The sequence below is a fragment of the Salmo trutta genome, chromosome 24, assembly GCF_901001165.1.
Source record: "Salmo trutta chromosome 24, fSalTru1.1, whole genome shotgun sequence".
Taxonomy (NCBI): domain Eukaryota; kingdom Metazoa; phylum Chordata; class Actinopteri; order Salmoniformes; family Salmonidae; genus Salmo; species Salmo trutta.
The window spans coordinates 42628511-42648574 of NC_042980.1; the positions used below are offsets into that span (position 1 = coordinate 42628511).

The 20064-nt window shown below is 41.4% G+C and overlaps 1 protein-coding gene and 1 long non-coding RNA gene across 4 annotated transcripts in view; both read left to right on the plus strand.

Annotated features, from left to right (window-relative positions):
* Positions 1-12434: 12434 nt before the first annotated feature.
* Positions 12435-20064, plus strand: part of LOC115161335 (major facilitator superfamily domain-containing protein 6) — a 17065-nt gene continuing 9435 nt past the window's right edge. The window contains exons 1-2 of one of the 3 annotated variants that reach the window (XM_029712245.1): positions 12435-12689; positions 16154-17761. In XM_029712245.1, coding sequence (XP_029568105.1) covers positions 12451-12689; positions 16154-17761 — 1847 coding nt within the window. In that variant the 5' untranslated portion in view covers positions 12435-12450. Of the gene's footprint in view, positions 12690-14173; positions 14682-16153; positions 17762-20064 lie in introns of those variants that run through there. The other 2 variants (XM_029712244.1, XM_029712246.1) reach the window with 2 other exon arrangements.
* LOC115161337 (uncharacterized) overlaps positions 19820-20064 on the plus strand; it is a 1168-nt gene continuing 923 nt past the window's right edge. The window contains exon 1 of the long non-coding RNA XR_003869241.1: positions 19820-20064. This exon is cut by the window's right edge and continues 164 nt beyond it. This is a non-coding gene — a long non-coding RNA (uncharacterized LOC115161337).

Genomic DNA, 20064 nt, shown 5'->3' on the forward strand with positions numbered 1-20064 from the left:
CTGATAGGCTAAAGTACAGGCAGGTGTCGTGTCTTTGGCTATGCCGGATTAAGTGATATGACATGCTAACTTATAAAATTATTTCTCTGTAATTGATATTACCTGATTAAGCTAATCATGTAAATGTAATTAACTAGAAAGTCGGGGCACCACTGAAGAACGTTTATAGAGCTGTTATCCTCTGAATAAACTCTTAAAATACTTAGTAATATTTTACATCGATAGCAGTCAATCTTAACCCGTATGTTGTTTCAGTCTCATCATGAAAGTTGTAATTCTTGGTTATCTGCACGAACCCAGTCTTTACTAAAATCATCCATACATCAATTGTCTTAAAATCATTTATTTACTACACTAAGTAATTAACAGAAAACATACAAACAGTAATTATCGTCACCAAGGATTGGCATAGTAATGTGCCCTACTGGCTAACAAGCATGGCTGGTCTGTTAGACAATGGGTCATAAAACGGTAAGCTGAGAAGTTACACAGAGTTCATTAATATTAACAATTGCCAATTGAAGGCTCACTCATTCGGGAACATTTGCAATCAATATATATTTACGCTCATGTGTCGTCGGGATTCTTGTTGGAGAGTTTTGTTCTGATGGAGAGTTTGTCAGCGTTCTCTCTCTCTCACTCTCGGTTAGAATGGATCTGTCAGAGCGACATTCATGAACGTCGTCATAGAATGGATGTGGTTGGTCTTCGCGTTCGATGATATAATTTACTTAGCTGCAGACTAATAATTAATATCAAAGACTTGTTCTTATTCTGTCGATATCGATAGTCTAAAAGTTAACCACGTGGTATGGTTCACTTTCAGTAGAGTACTTGGCTGGTCAAACCTATGAGCCAACTCGCAATGGAGTGTAGGCCTGGTCTGTAGAAATGTAAATCAGGGGGTGTTTTATAGGGCCCAGAGAACAGGCTTGTCAAATGACGCCTGGTCCTGTATGTGTCCCTGGGGGCGTGCCTATGACTGAGCTAGACTTGGTTACAGAAATATAATTCTATCACATTAACATCAGTACATAGCATCTCAATGTATTACAAATAGCTTTATCCTTAATAATACATTGTATACAACCATGTGGATTCAGTCTCATCGCTGAGGCTATCATGTAGACCGTTTTAGGGTAATATGGCTATATTGTCTCTTCTGAGTATCACAAAATTGTACCAAGCGGATCAGTTCGTAGCTGGAGTCTTCATCAATCTTCCAGATCTTCTCCAGAACACACATGTCGCTAGGTTCTCCAATTCTGTGAGTTGGAAGAATTTCCTTTGTCTCTCTATGAAACATGTTGTAGTAGATTCTCCTCTTGGAATTTTTACAACCCTGGGTTGGGGGGGAAGGTAGGTTGGGTGATGGTACAAAGGGGAGGGGGTCAACTGTCCGTCCTGTACCCAAAGAGGCCAACGTCATGACACAGGGAATAGGCAAAAGGCATTGTTAGTGAGGCAGGCAAAAACTATCATACACGAGAGGTGTAAATTACAGGGAAAACCAGAGCTCAGTTTAGACGTGCGTCACAAAACAAACAATACCTCACAATGATGGGGTGCAAAGAACTAAACTAAATAGTGTGTGATAATGACATACAGGTGTGTGAACAGGTGATTAGAATTCAGGTGGTTGGGATCTGGAGAGTGAGCTGCGTTCAGGGGATCTATGTGTTTGAGAGTGTGAGCTGGAAAGTGGGCTGGAAAGTGAGCTGCGTTCAGGGGATCTACGTGTGTTTGAGAGTGTGAGCTGGAAAGTGGTCTGGAAAGTGAGCTGTGTTCAGGGGCTCTACATGTTTGAGAGTGTGAGCTGGAAGCAGATGTTACACAGTGGAGGCTTCTCAGTGAATTTTATAAATATACAAATAATTAAACATTTAAAACGAGATATTTTTTACATAAAACTATACTAAATATACTCACGTCACCAAATAATTGATTAAAACACACTGTTTTGCAATGGTCTACAGCAGCCACAACAGCACTCTCTGAGGTAGCACCATGGTGTAGCTGGAGGGAGGACAGCTAGTTTCCATCCTCCTCTGGGTACACTGACTTCAGTACAAAACCTAGGAGGCTCATGGTTCTCACCCCCTTCTATAGTCTAACACAGTAATTATGACAACTTAGGGAGGACGTCCTCCAGCCTATCAGAGTTCTTGTAGCATGAACTGACATGTTGTACACACAATCAAAGAGTCAGAGCTTAAACTACAGCTAACTAAAACTATTGTGCATAAAATGTGGTGAATAGTTGACTTAAAGAGGGAGAGACAACATTTCATCAAAAAATGAAAAAGAACCCAGAAAGAGAGAGAGAGAGAGAGAGCTAGCTATATTTCGTAGTATTTTTTTTCTCACTTTCACTTACTTAGCTAACGAATGCATATATAGATTTAGAGTTAGAATAGTAGAACACACAACAGTTGTGCATCAGCATTTATTATGAGCTATCCTCCCCTCAGAAGCCTGCTGTGGTCTCTATTAACCAAATACAGTATAAGTCAAAAGTTTGGACACGCCAACTCATTCCAGGGTTTTTCTTTGTTTTTACTATTTTCTACATTGTAGAATGATAGTGAAGACATCGGAACTATGAAATAACACACATGGAATCATGTAGTAAGTAAAAAAGTGTTTTATATTTGAGATTCTTCAAAGTAGCCACCCTTTGCCTTGATGACAGCTTTTCACACTCTTGGCATTCTCTCAACCAGCTTCATGAGGTAGTCATCTGGAATGCATTTCAATTAACAGGTGTGCCTTATTAAAAGTACATTTGTGGAATGCCTTTCCTTCTTAATGCATTTGAGCAAATCTGTTGTGGTGTGACAGAAGATAGTCATATTTGGTAAAAGTCCATATTACGGCAAGAACAGCTCAAATAAGCATAGAAAAACAATAGTCCATCATTACATTTACGTCATTTAGCAGACGCTCTTATCCAGAGCGACTTACAGTAGTGAATGCATACATTTCATACAATTTCATACATATCATACTTTTTTTTTCTGTGCTGGCCCCCCGTGGGAATCGAACCCACAACCCTGGTGTTGCAAACACCATGCTCTACCAACTGAGCTACAGGGAAGGCCCTATCATTACTCTAAGACATGAAGGTCAGTCAATCTGGAAAATTTCAAGAACTTTGAAAGTTTCTTCAAGTGCAGTCGCAAAAACAATCAAGCACCCTGATGAAACTGGCTCTCATGAGGACCGCCACAGGAAAGGAAGACCCAGAGTTACCTCTGCTGCAGAGGATAAGTTTATTAGAGTTACCAGCCTCAGAAATTGCAGCCCAAATAAATGCTTCACAAAGTTCAAGTGACAGACACATCTCAACATCAACTGTTCAGAGGAGACTGTGTGAATCAGCAGTGAACTGCAGCAGTGAATTTCTGCAAAGAAACCACTACTAGAAGACACCAATAAGAAGAAGAGATTTGCTTGGGCCAAGAAACACGCAAATTGGACATTATACTGGTGGAAATGTGTCCTTTGGTCTGATATGATTAGTTCTGGAGGGGCACTGTGTTATAGACATATCTATATTATATTAATTCCCAAACAATACATTCCTTTACTGTTGTTTTGTTGAATATCAGTTGGAAAGACAAAACACTTGAACACTTTTGGTTTTGCTAGCCTTGTTTGCTTCCAGAGTGAAATAAAATATAAACAAATACAAAGACCTAATGTAAACAAAGATGGACTGGCTTTTGTTAATGACCTTTAACCTGGTAATGGTTGCACCTTTACACATTTAAATCAGCCTAAGGCCAGCCATGTGCCAAAAAAATGCTTCAGGTCAATCGCTTGGCCTGACAAATAAAATGTTTTTGAGGCAGTATCCTAGTAAAACATGTTGCTATAGGTTTATTTCACCCCAATTACGCACAGCCTTCCAACGATTTTCTAAAACCCAACTAGGTCGCAATCAATCCAACGGTTGGCCTCTTGGACTTAGGTGTTGGACTGATTCATGGATCATAGCCAATCGTTCCAAATGGTCATTACTGACTAAATGTGATTATTACTTGGCCTTTGTCTTATTAGAAACTTCAATGTTTAGCGTTCCACTTCCAAACATAAAAAGACGCGCATTACATTATTTTCAAGCAAATTATTACAAAGGGAGAAGCAGTTAATGTGCAGCAGTAGTCATTAGACCAAACATTTGGACCAGCATTCCAGATATTCTTGCACTTTATGTTTCTCGTGTAACTTCAAAATTGACCACTGTAATGTGAAATCTTACATCCCCATCTCACATCATCGATCTTCCAGCAGTTGGCAATGACAGGTTGACCTACAGATTGAGCTCAGTAATCTGTCATTTGGGGACGACAGGTTGACCTACAGATTGAGCTCAGTAATCTGTCATTTGGGGACGACAGGTTGACCTACAGATTGAGCTCAGTAATCTGTCATTTGGGGACGAACGCCCCAAAAAAAACACTACCGGGTACAGTTTATATTTGACTCTTTGTAGATTCTGTAGAGATAATCTTAACCTTAAAGCATTAAGGACACAGCAGGAGTTACATATGTTTTATTAATTATGTAATAAGGGCCTTCACAAACATCAGTGAGCAAGTATAGTCCTGTGAGTCAGATTCAGATACTGTATTGATGTTATTCTAACATTTAACTATTTCCCCAAACATCTTGAGGGTAAAGCCTTTCCTGTTTTGACATTTCTGAAGAAAATGTCCGCTTTCATAGAATGTCACAAAAGATTACTTAAAGCAAACAGTATGAGTCCAAATCAGCAATTCAGCAAAGTCATTTTACACTTGGATGCAGTGGAAACAGGAAATACTACACAACCATTGCTTCAACAGAGGCTTCAAAACAGCAATAGTTGTGACATTTTGTGAACGTGGAGAATCTTTTGTGAATCTTATAGAATTTGAACATTTCATCGCCAAATGTCTTCTCCACGTTCACAGTTTATGGTCTCAAAATTTCAATTAGTGCAAGAAATCAAATCAAATCAAATTGTATTGGCCAGATGTGCCGAATACAACAGGTGTAGACTCTACTTACGAGCCCATTCCCAAAAGTAAAACAAATCTTTTCTAAAAGAAAAGGAAATTGTAACACAATAAAAACAATATACAGTGCCTTCGGAAAGTATTCAGACCCCTTGACTTTTTCCACATGTTGTTGCGATACAGCCTTATTCTAAAATGGAGAAGAAGAAAAAAATCCCCTCATTAAGCTACACACAATGCAAATGTATAAATACAATTTTTGGGAAATATTACATTTACATAAGTATTCAGACCCTTTACTAAGTACTTTGTTAAAGCACATTTGGCAGCGATTACAGCCTTGAGTCTTCTTGGGTATGACGCTACAAGCTTGGCACACCTGTATTTGGGGAGTTTCTCCCATTCTTCTCTGCAGATCCTCTCAAGCTCTGTCAGGTTGGATGGGAAGCGTTGCTGCACATATATTTTCAGGTCTCTCCAGAGATGTTAATGCATCCCATCTCGACAACTTCGAGTGAAATTGAAGATCGCGAAATTTAACATTCATGAAAATACAAGTGTCATACATCAGTTAAAAGCTTAACATCTTGTTAATCCAGCCGCTGTGTCAGATTTCAAAAAGGCTTTACAGCCAAAGCACACCATGCGATTTTCTGGGGACAGTGCCCAGCACACAAAAGCATTAAAAACATTTTTCCAACCAGGCAGATGCGCCATGAAAGTCAGAAATTGCGATAAAATAAATCACTTACCTTTGAAGATCTTCTTCTGTTGGCACTCCAAAGGTCCCAGCTACATCACAAATGGTCGTTTTGTTCGATAAAGTAATTCTTTACATCCCCAAAAACTCAGTTTAGCTGGTACGCTTCATTCAATAATACACCGGTTTCCCTCCTTCAAAATGCATACAAAATGAATCCCAAACGTTACCAATAAACTTCTCCAAACAAGTCGAACAACATTTATAATCAAACCTCAGGTACCCTAATACGTAAATAAACGATAAAATCTAAGACGGAGAATAGTTGTTCTCATTACCGGAGATAAACAACAAAGTATGCGCATTCACCAGTACGAGTAACACTACAGCCAAAATGGGAGCCACTTAGAAAAACTACAAATTCTAGCTAATTTTTCCAAAAACAAGCCTGAAACTCTTTCTAAAGACTGTTGACATCTAGTGGATTCCCTAGGACCTGCAATCTGGGAGGTTTTCCATTCATATTAAAATGACAGCCATAGGAATCAATGGTGGGCTGAAATATGTTTTTTTCTGGATGGTTTTTCCTCAGGTTTTCGCCTACCATATCAGTTCTGTTATGCTCACAGACATTATTTTAACAGTTTTAGAAACTTTAGAGTGTTTTCTATCCAAATGCATATCCTAGCTTCTGGGCCTGAGTAACAGGCAGTTTACTTTGGGCACGCTTGTCATCCATACGTCAAAATTCTGCACCCTAGCCCAAAGAGATTAAATCGGGTTAAAGTCCGGGCTCCAGCAGGGCCACTCAAGGACATTTGAGACTTGTCCCGAGCCACTCCTGTGTTGTCTTCGTTGTGTCTTTAGGGTCGTTGTCCTGTTGGAAGGTGAACCTTCGCCCCAGTCTGAGGCCCTGAGCGCTCTGGAGCAGGTTTTCATAAAGTCTCTCTATACTTTGCTCCATTCATCTTTCCCTCGATCCTGACTAGTCTCCCAGTCCTTACCGCTGAAAAACATCCCCACAGCATGATGCTGCCACCACCATGCTTCACCGTAGGGATGGTGTCAGGTTTCCACTAGACGTGACGCTTGGCATTCAGGCAAAAGAGTTCAATCTTGGTTTCATCAGACCAGAGAATCTTGTTTCTCATGGTCTGAGAGTCTTTAGGTGCCTTTTGGCAAACTCCAAGCAGGCTGTCATGTGCCTTTTACTGAGGAGTGGCTTTTGTCTGGCCACTCTACCATAAAGGCCTGATTGGTGGAGTGCTGCAGAGATGGTTGTCCTTCTGGAAGGTTCTCCCATCTCCACAGAGGAACTCTGGAGCTCTATCAGAGTGAACATCAGGTTCTTGGTTACCTCCCTGACCAAGGCCCTTTCCCCTGATTGCTCAGTTTGGCCGGGCGGCCGGCTCTAGGAAGAGTCTTGGTGGTTCCAAACGTCTTCCATTTAAGAATAATGGAGGCCACTGTGTTCCTGGGGACCTTCAATGCTGCAGAAATGTTTTGGTGCCCTTCCCCAGATCTGTCCCTCAGCACAATCCTGTCTCGGAGCTTTACGGACAATTCCTTCGACCTCATGGCTTGGTTTGTTGCTCTGACATGCACTGTCAACTGTGGGACCTTATATAGACAGCTGTGTGCCTTTCCAAATTATCTCCAAACAATTGAATTTATCACAGGTGGAGTCCAATCAAGTTGTAGAAACATCTCAAGGATGATCAATGGAAACAGGATGCACCTGAGCTCAATTTAGAGTCTCATATTAAAGAGTCTGAATAATAAGGTGTTTCTGTTTTTTATTTTTAATACATTTGCAACAATATCTAAAGACCTGTTTTCACTTCGTCATTATGGGGTATTGTCTGTAGACTGATGAGGAAAAACATTTATTCAATCAATTTTAGAATAAGCCTGTAACGTAACAAAATGTGTAAAAAATGAAGGCGTCTGAATCCTTTCCGAAGGCACTGCACTAGGAGTACCAGTAACAAGTTAATGTGCAGGGGTACGAGGTAGTTGAGGTAATTGAGGTAATACAGTATGTACATATAGGTAAAAGTGACTTGGGAATCAGGATAGATAATAAACAGACCAGCAGCAGCGTGTGTGAAGAGTGTCTGTGTGAGTGTGTATGGCGTCAATATGTATGTGTGTGTGTGTTTTGTGCGTGTGAGCGTATGTAGTGTGTGTGGTGTGTGCGCTTGTGTGTGTATTGGAGTGTCAGTGTAATATGTGTGAATGTATGGGTAGAGTCTAGTGAGTGTGCATAGAGCCAGTACAAGGGAGTCAGTGCAAAACAATTAAGATAAATATATAAATTATAAAAAGGGTCAATGCAAATAGTCCGGGTAGCCATTTGATTAACTGTTCAGCAGTGTTATGGCTTGGGGGTAGAAGCTGTTCAGGTACCTTTCGGTCATCAAAGAATTCCTTTCACTGCAATCATCCCAAGAAAACAATATTAGTAAAACATGCAATACTGCTTACACAATTCAGCGGTCAAGCTTTTATGTCAACCATGCTCCAAAGACATTACTTGTGAAGATAGACAGTTTAGCAGAGAGCTGTTTACCCAATAGCTTGACTGTATCTTGCTGGATATATAACATTGTTAGGTTCTAATTTCTCAGAGTAAAAACTCGACGGACACTATGAAAACTTGAACAAAGTTAATTCATCCCAGAGGGTCATTACAGCTGCATTAGACAATGACATTTCACACAAGTGCAAACGGCCCAGTACATCACTGGGGCCAAGCTCCCTGCCATCCAGGACCTATACAATAGGCGGTGTCAGTCATCCAAGTTATAGACTGTTTTCTCTGCTAGCACACGGCAAGCGGTACTGGATGCCAAGTCTAGGACCAAAAGGCTCCTCAACAGCTTCTACCCCCAAGCCATAAGACGGCAATTAATACAATTCATTAAAAATAAATTAATAAAATTGCCACAGGACAATTTTATTACCTTTATTTAACTAGGCAAGTCAGTTAAGAACAAATTCTTATTTTCAATGACGGCCTAGGAACAGTGTGTTAACTGCCTTGTTCAGGGCAGAACGATAGATTTTTACCTTGTCAGCTCGGGGATTCGATCTTTCGGTTACAAGTCCTTTTGGTTACAAGTCCAATGCTCTAACCACTAGGCTACCTGCCGCCCCTACACTCTAACCACTAGGCTACCTGCCGCCCCTACACTCTAACCACTAGGCTACCTGCCGCCCCTACACTCTAACCACTAGGCTACCTGCCGCCCACAATTTACATTGACCCGCCCATCCCTTTTGTACACTGCTGCTACTCGCTGTTTATTATCTATGTATAGTCACTTCACCCCCACCTACATGTACAAATTAACTAACCTATACTCCCGCACACTAACTCGGTACCGGTGCCCCCTGTATATAGCCTCATCATTGTTATTCTTATTGTGTTACTTTTTATTATTACTTTTTATTTCAGTCTACTTAGTAAATATTTTCTTAACTCTTCTTGAACTGCACTGTTGGTTAAGGGCTTGTAAGTAAGCATTTCACAGTAAAGTCCACACTTGTATTTGACACATATGACAAATAAAGTTTGATTTGATTTAACCATTTCTCCTAGGCTGAGTCTCCGCTTACACATTTGAACAGCCAATACAACTGTGTTGCTAGACAGAACCTTAGTGATATCCGTTCTTCCTCACTTCATCTAACCTGACCTCTACCCCAAAGTGCTCACTCCTCCCCAACTCAAGGCTGTCATGGTGATTGATACCAGACTGTGTCTCTTCTCCTCCCAGAGGATCCCTCCCATAGGATCCCTGATGGCTAACAATAACATATCCTGACATAATGTAAAAGTTATACATTACCCTCTCTCCCTCAGTGACATGAATAAGTATATTTCATATTCTCAGAACCCAACACCTCTTAGAATTATCTAGCATTAGAACATTTTCAAAATTTAAATCGTACACAATACATGGAAAGCTGTGGTATATCGACTGCATTCAAGTATCAAAAGCAAGTGCAGGCTTTAACTTGGAGAAGGTCCAAGAATTCCTGAAGCAAGCCGTGTTCTTTCTGGTATCATATGAAATTAAACACAGTGAAAAATTATTACATTTTCTTCAGAAAGACAAAAGTCATCTGTGCTCTCACAAATGCACAAAGAATGACTAATCTAAGTCTAAACGTCTAATTCCAAAGACAACCAAAACTCTTCCATATTCACTTACTAAAAACAATGATTTATTTATTTATTTTTATTTCACCTTTATTTAACCAGGTAAGCTAGTTGAGAACAAGTTCTCATTTACAACTGCGACCTGGCCAAGATAAAGCAAAGCAGTGCGACACAAACAACAACACAGAGTTACACATGGAATAAACAAGCATACAGTCAATAACACAATAGAAAAAAAAGAAAGTCTATATACAGTGTGTGCAAATGGCGTGACAATAAATAGGCCATAGTAGCAAAGTCATTACAATTTAGCAGATTAACACTGGAGTGATAGAAGAGCAGATGATGATGAGCAGATGATGATGTGCAAGTAGTGATACTGGTGTGCAAAAGAGCAGTAAAGTAAATAAAAACAATATGGGGATGAGGTAGGTAGATTGGGTGGGCTATTTACAGATGGGCTATGTACAGCTGCAGCGATCAGTTAGCTGCTCAGATAGCTGATGTTTAAAGTTAGTGAGGGAAATGTAAGATTATAAAATATTAAGCAATGACAACAAGCGGTTCAATGACCGAATAATTAACGGGTACAATTTTCTTTAGAAGTCACATCTGAAGGAACAATTTGTGTTAACCCCTGCGAGTAAGGAATTAGTCTGTTTTGTGACAGCAAAGAGGTTATGCCAAATGTGCCTGGAACGGTGTGCAATTGGTAGCATTTTAAGCATGTGATAGTGCCTGTGAACTTAAAGTCACATTGGACAGTTATAGCCATAGATATGCAACATATAGTTAGTAGCAGTAATTGCATTACATTAAGTCTTAACATTATGGATTTCTTAAGCCAGTATGAAAGATAATTATTAAAGGATACCCTACTTGCCTACTTTGCCTTTTGGTAGGCTGTCAAAGTAAATAAGAATTGGTTCTTAACTGACTTGCCTAGTTAAAGGTTTAAAAAAAAAAAAAAACCTGGCATTACAGTATCTGGCAAAACATGGATTTGTGGTGGATGTGACACTAAAGTATGAATTTTCTCATCGGTCCCTCCATTTTAGAAAACAGTCAGACGGTAGTAGTTGTGGTGTTTATGTGTGTCTATTCTCTAAAGCAGTCTTATTAGACGGCAATATGAACACGCATTGTCACAATGGCATGCAAGAGTATGTTTTTATCAGTTATCGGAGAGACAATGACAAAGTAGTACATTTAAACTCTACAGAAAATGACTTTGCTGACCTTGATAGACAATCAGCATGTCTCTGTATTATGCATTGTCTTGTCTCTGTTATTGGTTCAGAAAACTTGGTTAATAGGCCTTCACAGTATACTGCTGCTAACCTTTATAGAGATGCAACACATACAGGCCTATAACTTGTAAATAATATTCTCCATCGTTGTTCTGAAAGCTTGATTATATTGTGTACTGTCAGCCTGTGTATGCTTGTTGTCTCTTGTAATACATTTTCAACTCTACAAAAAGAGCCTTTTGCTGACCTTGATCGACAATCAGGACAATATAGCTTGTAAATAATCTAATCTCTGTTATTATTGTTTTTACATGGGTAATATTACTGTATACTGCAAACCTTGATAGATAAGAAGCACATATCGGCCTACAACTTGTAAATCATTTTCTCCATTGAAAGTGTGATTATACTGTGTCCTAATAGCCTGGTTAATATTCATTACGTTTAACTTGTAAATGAATGAGATTTTGTTTTAATAAATAAGTGGCGAAACTTGGCTTTAGTGTTTTGTTGTTAATTTCAGGTTCATGGAAAGCACCAGGTCATTTAAAGCTGTGTTGCTGGATATGTAAGACACCATATTTGGTTAGTAGAGACCCTACTGAGTATTTCCCACCCCACTTTAGCTGAGACAGGTAGAAAAGTTCCCTCTCTACAAGCCAATATATATCCCATGGACAATCTATTACAGTGTATTGCATTGGGGGCTGAGGAGGGGGTGGATAATGAAGTGCTGCTAACTATGTACGACACAGTAACTCTCACAAACTACACATATTTGGTTAGTAGATACCCTATTGAGTATTTCCCACCCCACTTTAGCTGAGACAGGTAGAAAAGTTATCTGTACAAGCCAATAAGTCTCCCATTTACCGTGTATTGCATTGTAGTGTAAGGAGACACCAGTACTCTGTATTAAACCTGTTGCCCAGCACAAGAGACCCATTTAAGTTTTGCAGACTCTATTGAGTAATTGTATTACTATTATTATTTTTATATATTTATTTAAATATAGCCTTCACAATAGCTTTCAACATACCAGTATTAAAATATGTCAAATTATCAACAACAACCAAAATTCAAAGGTGGTTGCAATGCTGAGAAAAACAGGACTGCAATAGAGTGCATGTTTTAGTTGTTGATATTCACAAAGTTTAGCATGTCTTTGCATGGGGGCTCTTATTTTGAAAAAATAAATAATAATCTGCAATCGTGCTGCCAGCATAATATCCTGCTGCTAGGAGAACGGTAAAGTTTAGCTGGAGGCGCAAAAAAACGTTTGCGGTTCAAACTCATAAAAAGACACCCTCGTCCACTTTCCCTCGCTTTATGCCCTTGGGGGAATCCCCGTCACCATCTTGGCGGGCGGTGCAAATGATTAGCCAAGCAAGGGAAGTTTCCAACATAAGCCCCTCAGCCCTCGTTTTTAGTCGAGTTTGCGAGTGTACAAATATGTTCACTTCGGGGCCTGAAACTCCCCATAATTCAATTTGCGACGATTGTACATCCGTTAAGAAAGTCAGCCAAAAATTAAAACCTCAATGTCAATATGGAGTCAACATACAAGTGTAAGTAAAAACCAATGTAAATAAGTAAGAAACTGTGCTACTAATGTACACGATGGCACAACCACGTCTCGTAAAAGTAATGATGTTTTTGTTTGGTTAGCTTTTGGAAATTGTAGAAATAAAACATTTTCCTTCAGAAGTTCTAGCTAGGCAGGCTAACATTATTTAGCTAATTAATGTTCTAGCTATCATACAGTAGGCGTATATTAATAATTATATATTTAATATAAGTAGACATGCAGTCATTATTGACTGTAGCGCATCTAAAGCACCAACAAACTACCGGTGGCTGAAAACACAATCATCGCGGATCAACGAGTGAGACGAATTTCCGGGCAAAAGGACGGTCCATTGAAAAATAATTTCCTCCTCTTTTTCCCTGCAAGTGTATCCTCGTCAGACGTAATGAAACGTCTTCAGAAGTGTCCACTTAATTTGAGGGCTGAGGGGATAGGGTGTGTCTTTTAAGTGTTTGGACTGCGGATTTCTTCATCTTTATCTTCTTCTTCTCTTGTATAATGGTGTTAACAAACTATTGGATGTACATTCCGCCATCTACTGTGCGGGTGGATATTTGTGTTTTTTTAATTATTATTAAACAAATATCATACAAACGTTTTACATTGCCAGGAATCCTAAACAAACAAATCATCTTAATTTAATAATATTTGTTTTACATTTTGAAGTAGTGCCATGTTGTTTAAATTCATTTATAAAGTGAAAAAGTTAGGTTTTGAATTTGTCCTTTTGCATTTGTGAATAAGAAATGTACCTAATAAAGATCCCACAAAGGAAATAATGTGGGTAAACATCACTTCTGGTACGCAAGTTAGACTACCTTCAAAATAAAAGCACACATTTCAAGACACTGAATTTTCAATAACTCCTTAGAATACTATATCTACTAATATTGCTCTAATAATGACAAGTAATAAATCATAAATTAAAACAAGGAGGGGCGAGGGATGCGAGTATCGCTCTGGGCCTCCATGTCCTATCATGGCGGGGGAGGGGGATCGGAGAGCAAGCACAGCCTGTTCCCTGCAGAGTTGACCATGGGTCTGGGTTCTCCCTCGCCCTCGTATCGCCGCGGCGAGGAGGTACTAGCCACTCGGTAGTGAGTGTTGCAACAGAGGACAGACGATTTTTCCACTCTTCAGGTCCTGTTCTGTGAGCTTGTGTGGCCTACCACTTTGCGGCTGAGCCGTTGTTGTTCCCAGACGTTTCCACTTCACAATAACAGCCCTTAGTTGACTGGGGCAGCTCTAGCATGGCAGAAATTTGACGAACTGACTTTTAGGAAAGGTGGCATCCTTTGACAGTGACACGTTGAAAGTCACTGAGCTCTTCAGTAATTCCTTATTCTTATTTTCTTTTTATGTGTTTTTTAAATTATATTTTTTAAACTGCATTGTTGGTTAAGGGCTTGTAGCATTTCACTGTAAGGTCTACTACACCTGTTGTATTCGGCGCATGTGTCAAATACAATTTAATTTGCTTTGAAACGCAGTTGTTCTAACAAGCGGGGTTCTCAACACTCCGGGTGGCTTAATCTACTCTGCGACTTTTATTTATGTGTGCGTAAATGAAAGAACTGGACATGCAGAAAGCGATATAGACGAGGACAAGAAGCCACTTTGGACTATCAGTGCATTCATCATCATTGATTAAATGCGCAGTCAGTCTCAGGCTGCACGCACGCCACAACAGTCTGGAACTCCGAAATAGTCTGGCAGTCGTGAGCGGGCGAGAAATGACGTCGGTCTAGACCTCTCCGAATAGATGTGTTCAACATGAATAGCCCCGTATACTTCTGAAAGCGTATAACTATAGAACGGAGTTTTTAACGGTGACATTAGCTGCCTGTCCGCGTATTCATCCGGTGAAAGTCGCCGCTAATAGGACAGCTAAATTATGGCCTCGAGAAGATACATTGTAGAAAAGCGGACTCAGACAACATTGAGACATTGAAACGTTTAAACAATAATTTGGGTAAGAAAATAGCTTTGCTGTTTTTAATTTTTTCTTTTTTCTTCTTCCTACTATTGGATTAATTTGTGTTAAAGAGAATAACACGTTTAGATACGCCCTCTGTGGTTTAAAAAAACAACATTTCTACATTGAATATAGATGTACATGTTTAATGTGTGGTTGCAAGAAGAAACGCCACACACGACAGGTGTATAGCCTAGTAAATAATGTCCAGCTGCGGTGATAAAACAGCTTATTATTATCAATAGTTGTGTGACGCAGTCTTGTCGTTAATGCTGGAATATATTTCTCTCGGGCACAGCTAGTTACAGGCTAACATTTGTACTATTGGTCCGCTACAGGGAATGTATCCTGCTGTACAGGCAGTCATGTAATGCATATGGTTTCGCCGAGTCTTTTATATAACTGAATGTAAGAGCTTAAACATCATACTCAATTGTCTTGCTAATAAAATTATTATATTTTTGACTACACTTATAAGTTATTGTTATAGATGTTTTAGATTTTTCTACGTAAATAATAAAAGCCTTATGATGACTCATTAGTGGTGAGCTTTAGTACTCCTGTCTGACCTTGCCGTAACCCATATATTATTTATGTAAAAAAAATAGACAGCTTGAAAATATGTTTGTAAAACTATCATATGCCAATCTTATGGACTGTCAGTCCTTACATGCTAGCCCCATTTCCCACCAGTTTACCAAAAGTGGCTGGTTCAGAAATTGAAGGTGTGCTTTTTGTTAGCCCATAGAGCACATGTTCCAAAAAGTCACAAGTCTTTGTCTCAGTCTCTCTCTCTCTGTCTCTCTCTCTGTCTCTCTCTCTCTCTCTCTCTCTCTCTCTCAATTCAAATTTAAGGGGCTTTATTGGCATGGGAAACATATGTTTACATTACCAAAGCAAAAGTGAAATAAACAATACAAAAATGAAGAGTAAACATTACTCACAAAAGTTTTTAAATAATATAGACATTTCAACTGTTATATTAGTGGCTATGTACAGTAAAGATGTGCAAATAGTTGAAGTATGAAAGGGACAATAAAGATCAGATAAATATAGGTTGTATTTACAATGTTGTTTGTGCTCTTTCTCTATCTCCTCTCTCTCTCTCTCTCTCTTTGTCTCTCTCCCCCTCTCTTGCTCTCCCCTCTCTCTCTCCTCTGTCTCTCTCCCCCCTTTCTCTCTCTCTCTCTCTCTCTCTTTGTCTCTCTCCCCCTCTCTTGCTCTCCCCTCTCTCTCTCCTCTGTCTCTCTCCCCCTTTTTCTCTCTCTCTCTCCTCTGTCCTCTGTAGCTCAGTTGGTAGAGCATGGTGTTTGCAACGCCAGGGTTGTGGGTTCGATTCCCATGGGGGGCCAGCACAGGATTTTACTTTTTTTTTAAAAATGTATGCATTCACTACTGTAAGTCGCTCTGGATAAGAGCGTCTGCTAAATGACTAAAATGTAAAATGTTTCTCTCTCTCTCTCACACAGAGAGAGAGAGATGGCGAGTGACGACCAGGTGGCCATCTTGACGGATGACGAGGGTCATCAGAAGAGGAAGTATGTCCTGGCAGATCCCTTCAACACCCTGTCCAACACCCTGGAGCAGATACCGGTGGGCGCGTGCCCCACCTCTGCCTCCCAAGGTCCAGAGTCTCCCCCCACAGACACACCTGACTCCCCCTCCAACCCCAGCAATGACTGCCTGGAGAGGAACTGCGTGCGGATTGACAACCACCTCCTCATCTCCAAGGTCTTCTATTTCTTCTTCTATGCAGCCTATGGGTCCCTACATCCACTGCTCCCTGTCTACTACAAGCAGCTGGGGATGACTCCCAGTCAGAGCGGCCTGCTGGTTGGGATCAGGTACTTCATCGAATTCTGTAGCGCCCCCTTTTGGGGGGTGGTGGCGGACCGCTTCAAGAAGGGCAAGGTGGTGCTTGTGTTTTCCGTTTTCTGCTGGCTCGTGTTCAACTGCGGCATCGGCTTCATCAAGCCCGCCTCCATAACATGCGTGGAGAGGAAACCCACAGTCGCACACCCCACCAGCCCTGCCCATCTCAGTCTGCCGGCCAATTACAGTAGGGAGCGCAGGGGTGTGATTGGAGACTTGTTTTCCCTCTCTTCGAATCAACACGGTTTAGCATCAGACTCAGTTAGTGGTGGTCCCCTGCACAGGTATGTGAGGAGCGATGGTGGTAATGTCACTGGACCCAGCACTGTCACGGGACCTGTGCCTTCCCCCACCATCACCACAACAACATCTTCCCCCTCCACCACCCCCACTACAACAGCCAGCTCAAAACCTGCCTCAAATCTAACCACAACCAAACCAACCACCACAACCATTCCCAAAGTCTACCACATCATCTCCAACCACGACCAGGTGGAGACCATCTTCCTCCTGATCCTGCTAGTCATCATCATCGGCGAGTTCTTCAGCGCTCCGGCTGTGACCATAGTGGACACACGCACCCTACAGTACCTGGGCCCCCACCAGGACCGCTACGGCCTGCAGAGGATGTGGGGCTCCCTGGGCTGGGGCCTGGCCATGCTCTGCGTAGGCATCTGGATCGACCACACCCACATCAAGCTCTTCATCCAGGGCACTGGCTGCATCGTGCCCGACTACAAGAACTACCAGATAGCCTTTATTGTCTTTGGAGTCCTGATGGCCATAGCTTTGATATTGTCCACACAGTTTTACTTTGAGAGTAGTACTAGTGACCACCGGCCAATGGAGGCCCAGCTGGAAGAGGATAAGAGACAGGAGGCAGAGTCTCCTCAAATGTCCAGTGGCGTTTCATCTCCCAAAGGGCATGCAGTGGAATCGTTAGAATCCCAAAGTGTCGTCAGCAAGTCGTTTCTTTACCAGGACCTCATTCGGCTGCTGTGTAGTGTGCAGTACGGCTCAGTGCTCTTCGTGGCCTGGTTTATGGGATTCGGCTACGGCTTTGTGTTCACGTTCCTCTACTGGCACCTGGAGGACCTGAAAGGGACCACCACGCTATTTGGAGTGTGCTCGGTGCTGAGCCACATCTCAGAGCTGGTCGCCTACTTCACCAGCCACAAGCTCATCGAGCTGGTTGGCCATATAAGGTTTATAAAAGGGGGCATGGGTCAAAAGCCCAGGGGGGGTATGTCTCAAAGCTGGATAAATGAGTTAGCCAGCTAACTTGCTTAAATGTTCAGAAATAACTTTTGGGGGGAATATATGCTTGAAATTGGCATGGATTGATTTAATTGCTTAAACCAACAACCCATGTTCAAGTTTAGGTTACCCCTCAGATCTGTTTGTAGTATACCCCTCAGGTCTGTTTGTACAGTAGTATACCCCTCAGGTCTGTTTGTTCAGTAGTATACCCCTCAGGTCTGTTTGTACAGTAGTATACCCCTCAGGTCTGTTTGTTCAGTAGTATACCCCTCAGGTCTGTTTGTACAGTAGTATACCCCTCAGGTCTGTTTGTTCAGTAGTATACCCCTCAGGTCTGTTTGTACAGTAGTATACCCCTCAGGTCTGTTTGTTCAGTAGTATACCCCTCAGGTCTGTTTGTTCAGTAGTATACCCCTCAGGTCTGTTTGTACAGTAGTATACCCCTCAGGTCTGTTTGTTCAGTAGTATACCCCTCAGGTCTGTTTGTTCAGTAGTATACCCCTCAGGTCTGTTTGTTCAGTAGTGTACCCCTCAGGTCTGTTTGTACAGTAGTATACCCCTCAGGTCTGTTTGTACAGTAGTATACCCCTCAGGTCTGTTTGTAGTATACCCCTCAGGTCTGTTTGTACAGTAGTATACCCCTCAGGTCTGTTTGTAGTGTACCCCTCAGGTATGTTTGTACAGTAGTATACCCTCAGGTCTGTTTGTACAGTAGTATACCCCTCAGGTCTGTTTGTAGTGTACCCCTCAGGTATGTTTGTACAGTAGTGTACCCCTCAGGTCTGTTTGTTCAGTAGTATACCCCTCAGGTCTGTTTGTTCAGTAGTATACCCCTCATGTCTGTTTGTTCAGTAGTATACCCCTCAGGTCTGTTTGTTCAGTAGTATACCCCTCAGGTCTGTTTGTACAGTAGTATACCCCTCAGGTCTGTTTGTACAGTAGTATACCCCTCAGGTCTGTTTGTACAGTAGTATACCCCTCAGGTCTGTTTGTATAGTAGTATACCCCTCAGGTCTGTTTGTAGTATACCCCTCAGGTCTGTTTGTACAGTAGTATACCCCTCAGGTCTGTTTGTACAGTAGTATACCCCTCAGGTCTGTTTGTTCAGTAGTATACCTCTCAGGTCTGTTTGTTCAGTAGTATACCCCTCAGGTCTGTTTGTACAGTAGTATACCCCTCAGGTCTGTTTGTACAGTAGTATACCCCTCAGGTTTGTTTGTACAGTAGTATACCCCTCAGGTCTGTTTGTACAGTAGTATACCCCTCAGGTCTGTTTGTACAGTAGTAGACCCCTCAGGTCTGTTTGTACAGTAGTATACCCCTCAGGTCTGTTTGTATAGTAGTATACCCCTCAGGTCTGTTTGTAGTATACCCCTCAGGTCTGTTTGTACAGTAGTATACCCCTCAGGTCTGTTTGTACAGTAGTATACCCCTCAGGTCTGTTTGTACAGTAGTATACCCCTCAGGTCTGTTTGTACAGTAGTATACCCCTCAGGTCTGTTTGTTCAGTAGTATACCCCTCCGGTCTGTTTGTTCAGTAGTATACCCCTCAGGTCTGTTTGTATAGTAGTATACCCCTCAGGTCTGTTTGTAGTATACCCCTCAGGTCTGTTTGTACAGTAGTATACCCCTCAGGTCTGTTTGTACAGTAGTATACCCCTCAGGTCTGTTTGTACAGTAGTATACCCCTCAGGTCTGTTTGTTCAGTAGTATACCCCTCCGGTCTGTTTGTTCAGTAGTATACCCCTCAGGTCTGTTTGTGCAGTAGTATACCCCTCAGGTCTGTTTGTAGTATACCCCTCAGGTCTGTTTGTTCAGTAGTATACCCCTCAGGTCTGTTTGTACAGTAGTATACCCCTCAGGTCTGTTTGTACAGTAGTATACCCCTCAGGTCTGTTTGTAGTATACCCCTCAGGTCTGTTTGTTCAGTAGTATACCCCTCAGGTCTGTTTGTACAGTAGTATACCCCTCAGGTCTGTTTGTTCAGTAGTATACCCCTCAGGTCTGTTTGTACAGTAGTATACCCCTCAGGTCTGTTTGTAGTATACCCCTCAGGTCTGTTTGTACAGTAGTGTACCCCTCAGGTCTGTTTGTACAGTAGTATACCCCTCAGGTCTGTTTGTACAGTAGTATACCCCTAAGGTCTGTTTGTTCAGTAGTATACCCCTCAGGTCTGTTTGTAGTATACCCCTCAGGTCCGTTTGTACAGTAGTATACCCCTCAGGTCTGTTTGTACAGTAGTATACCT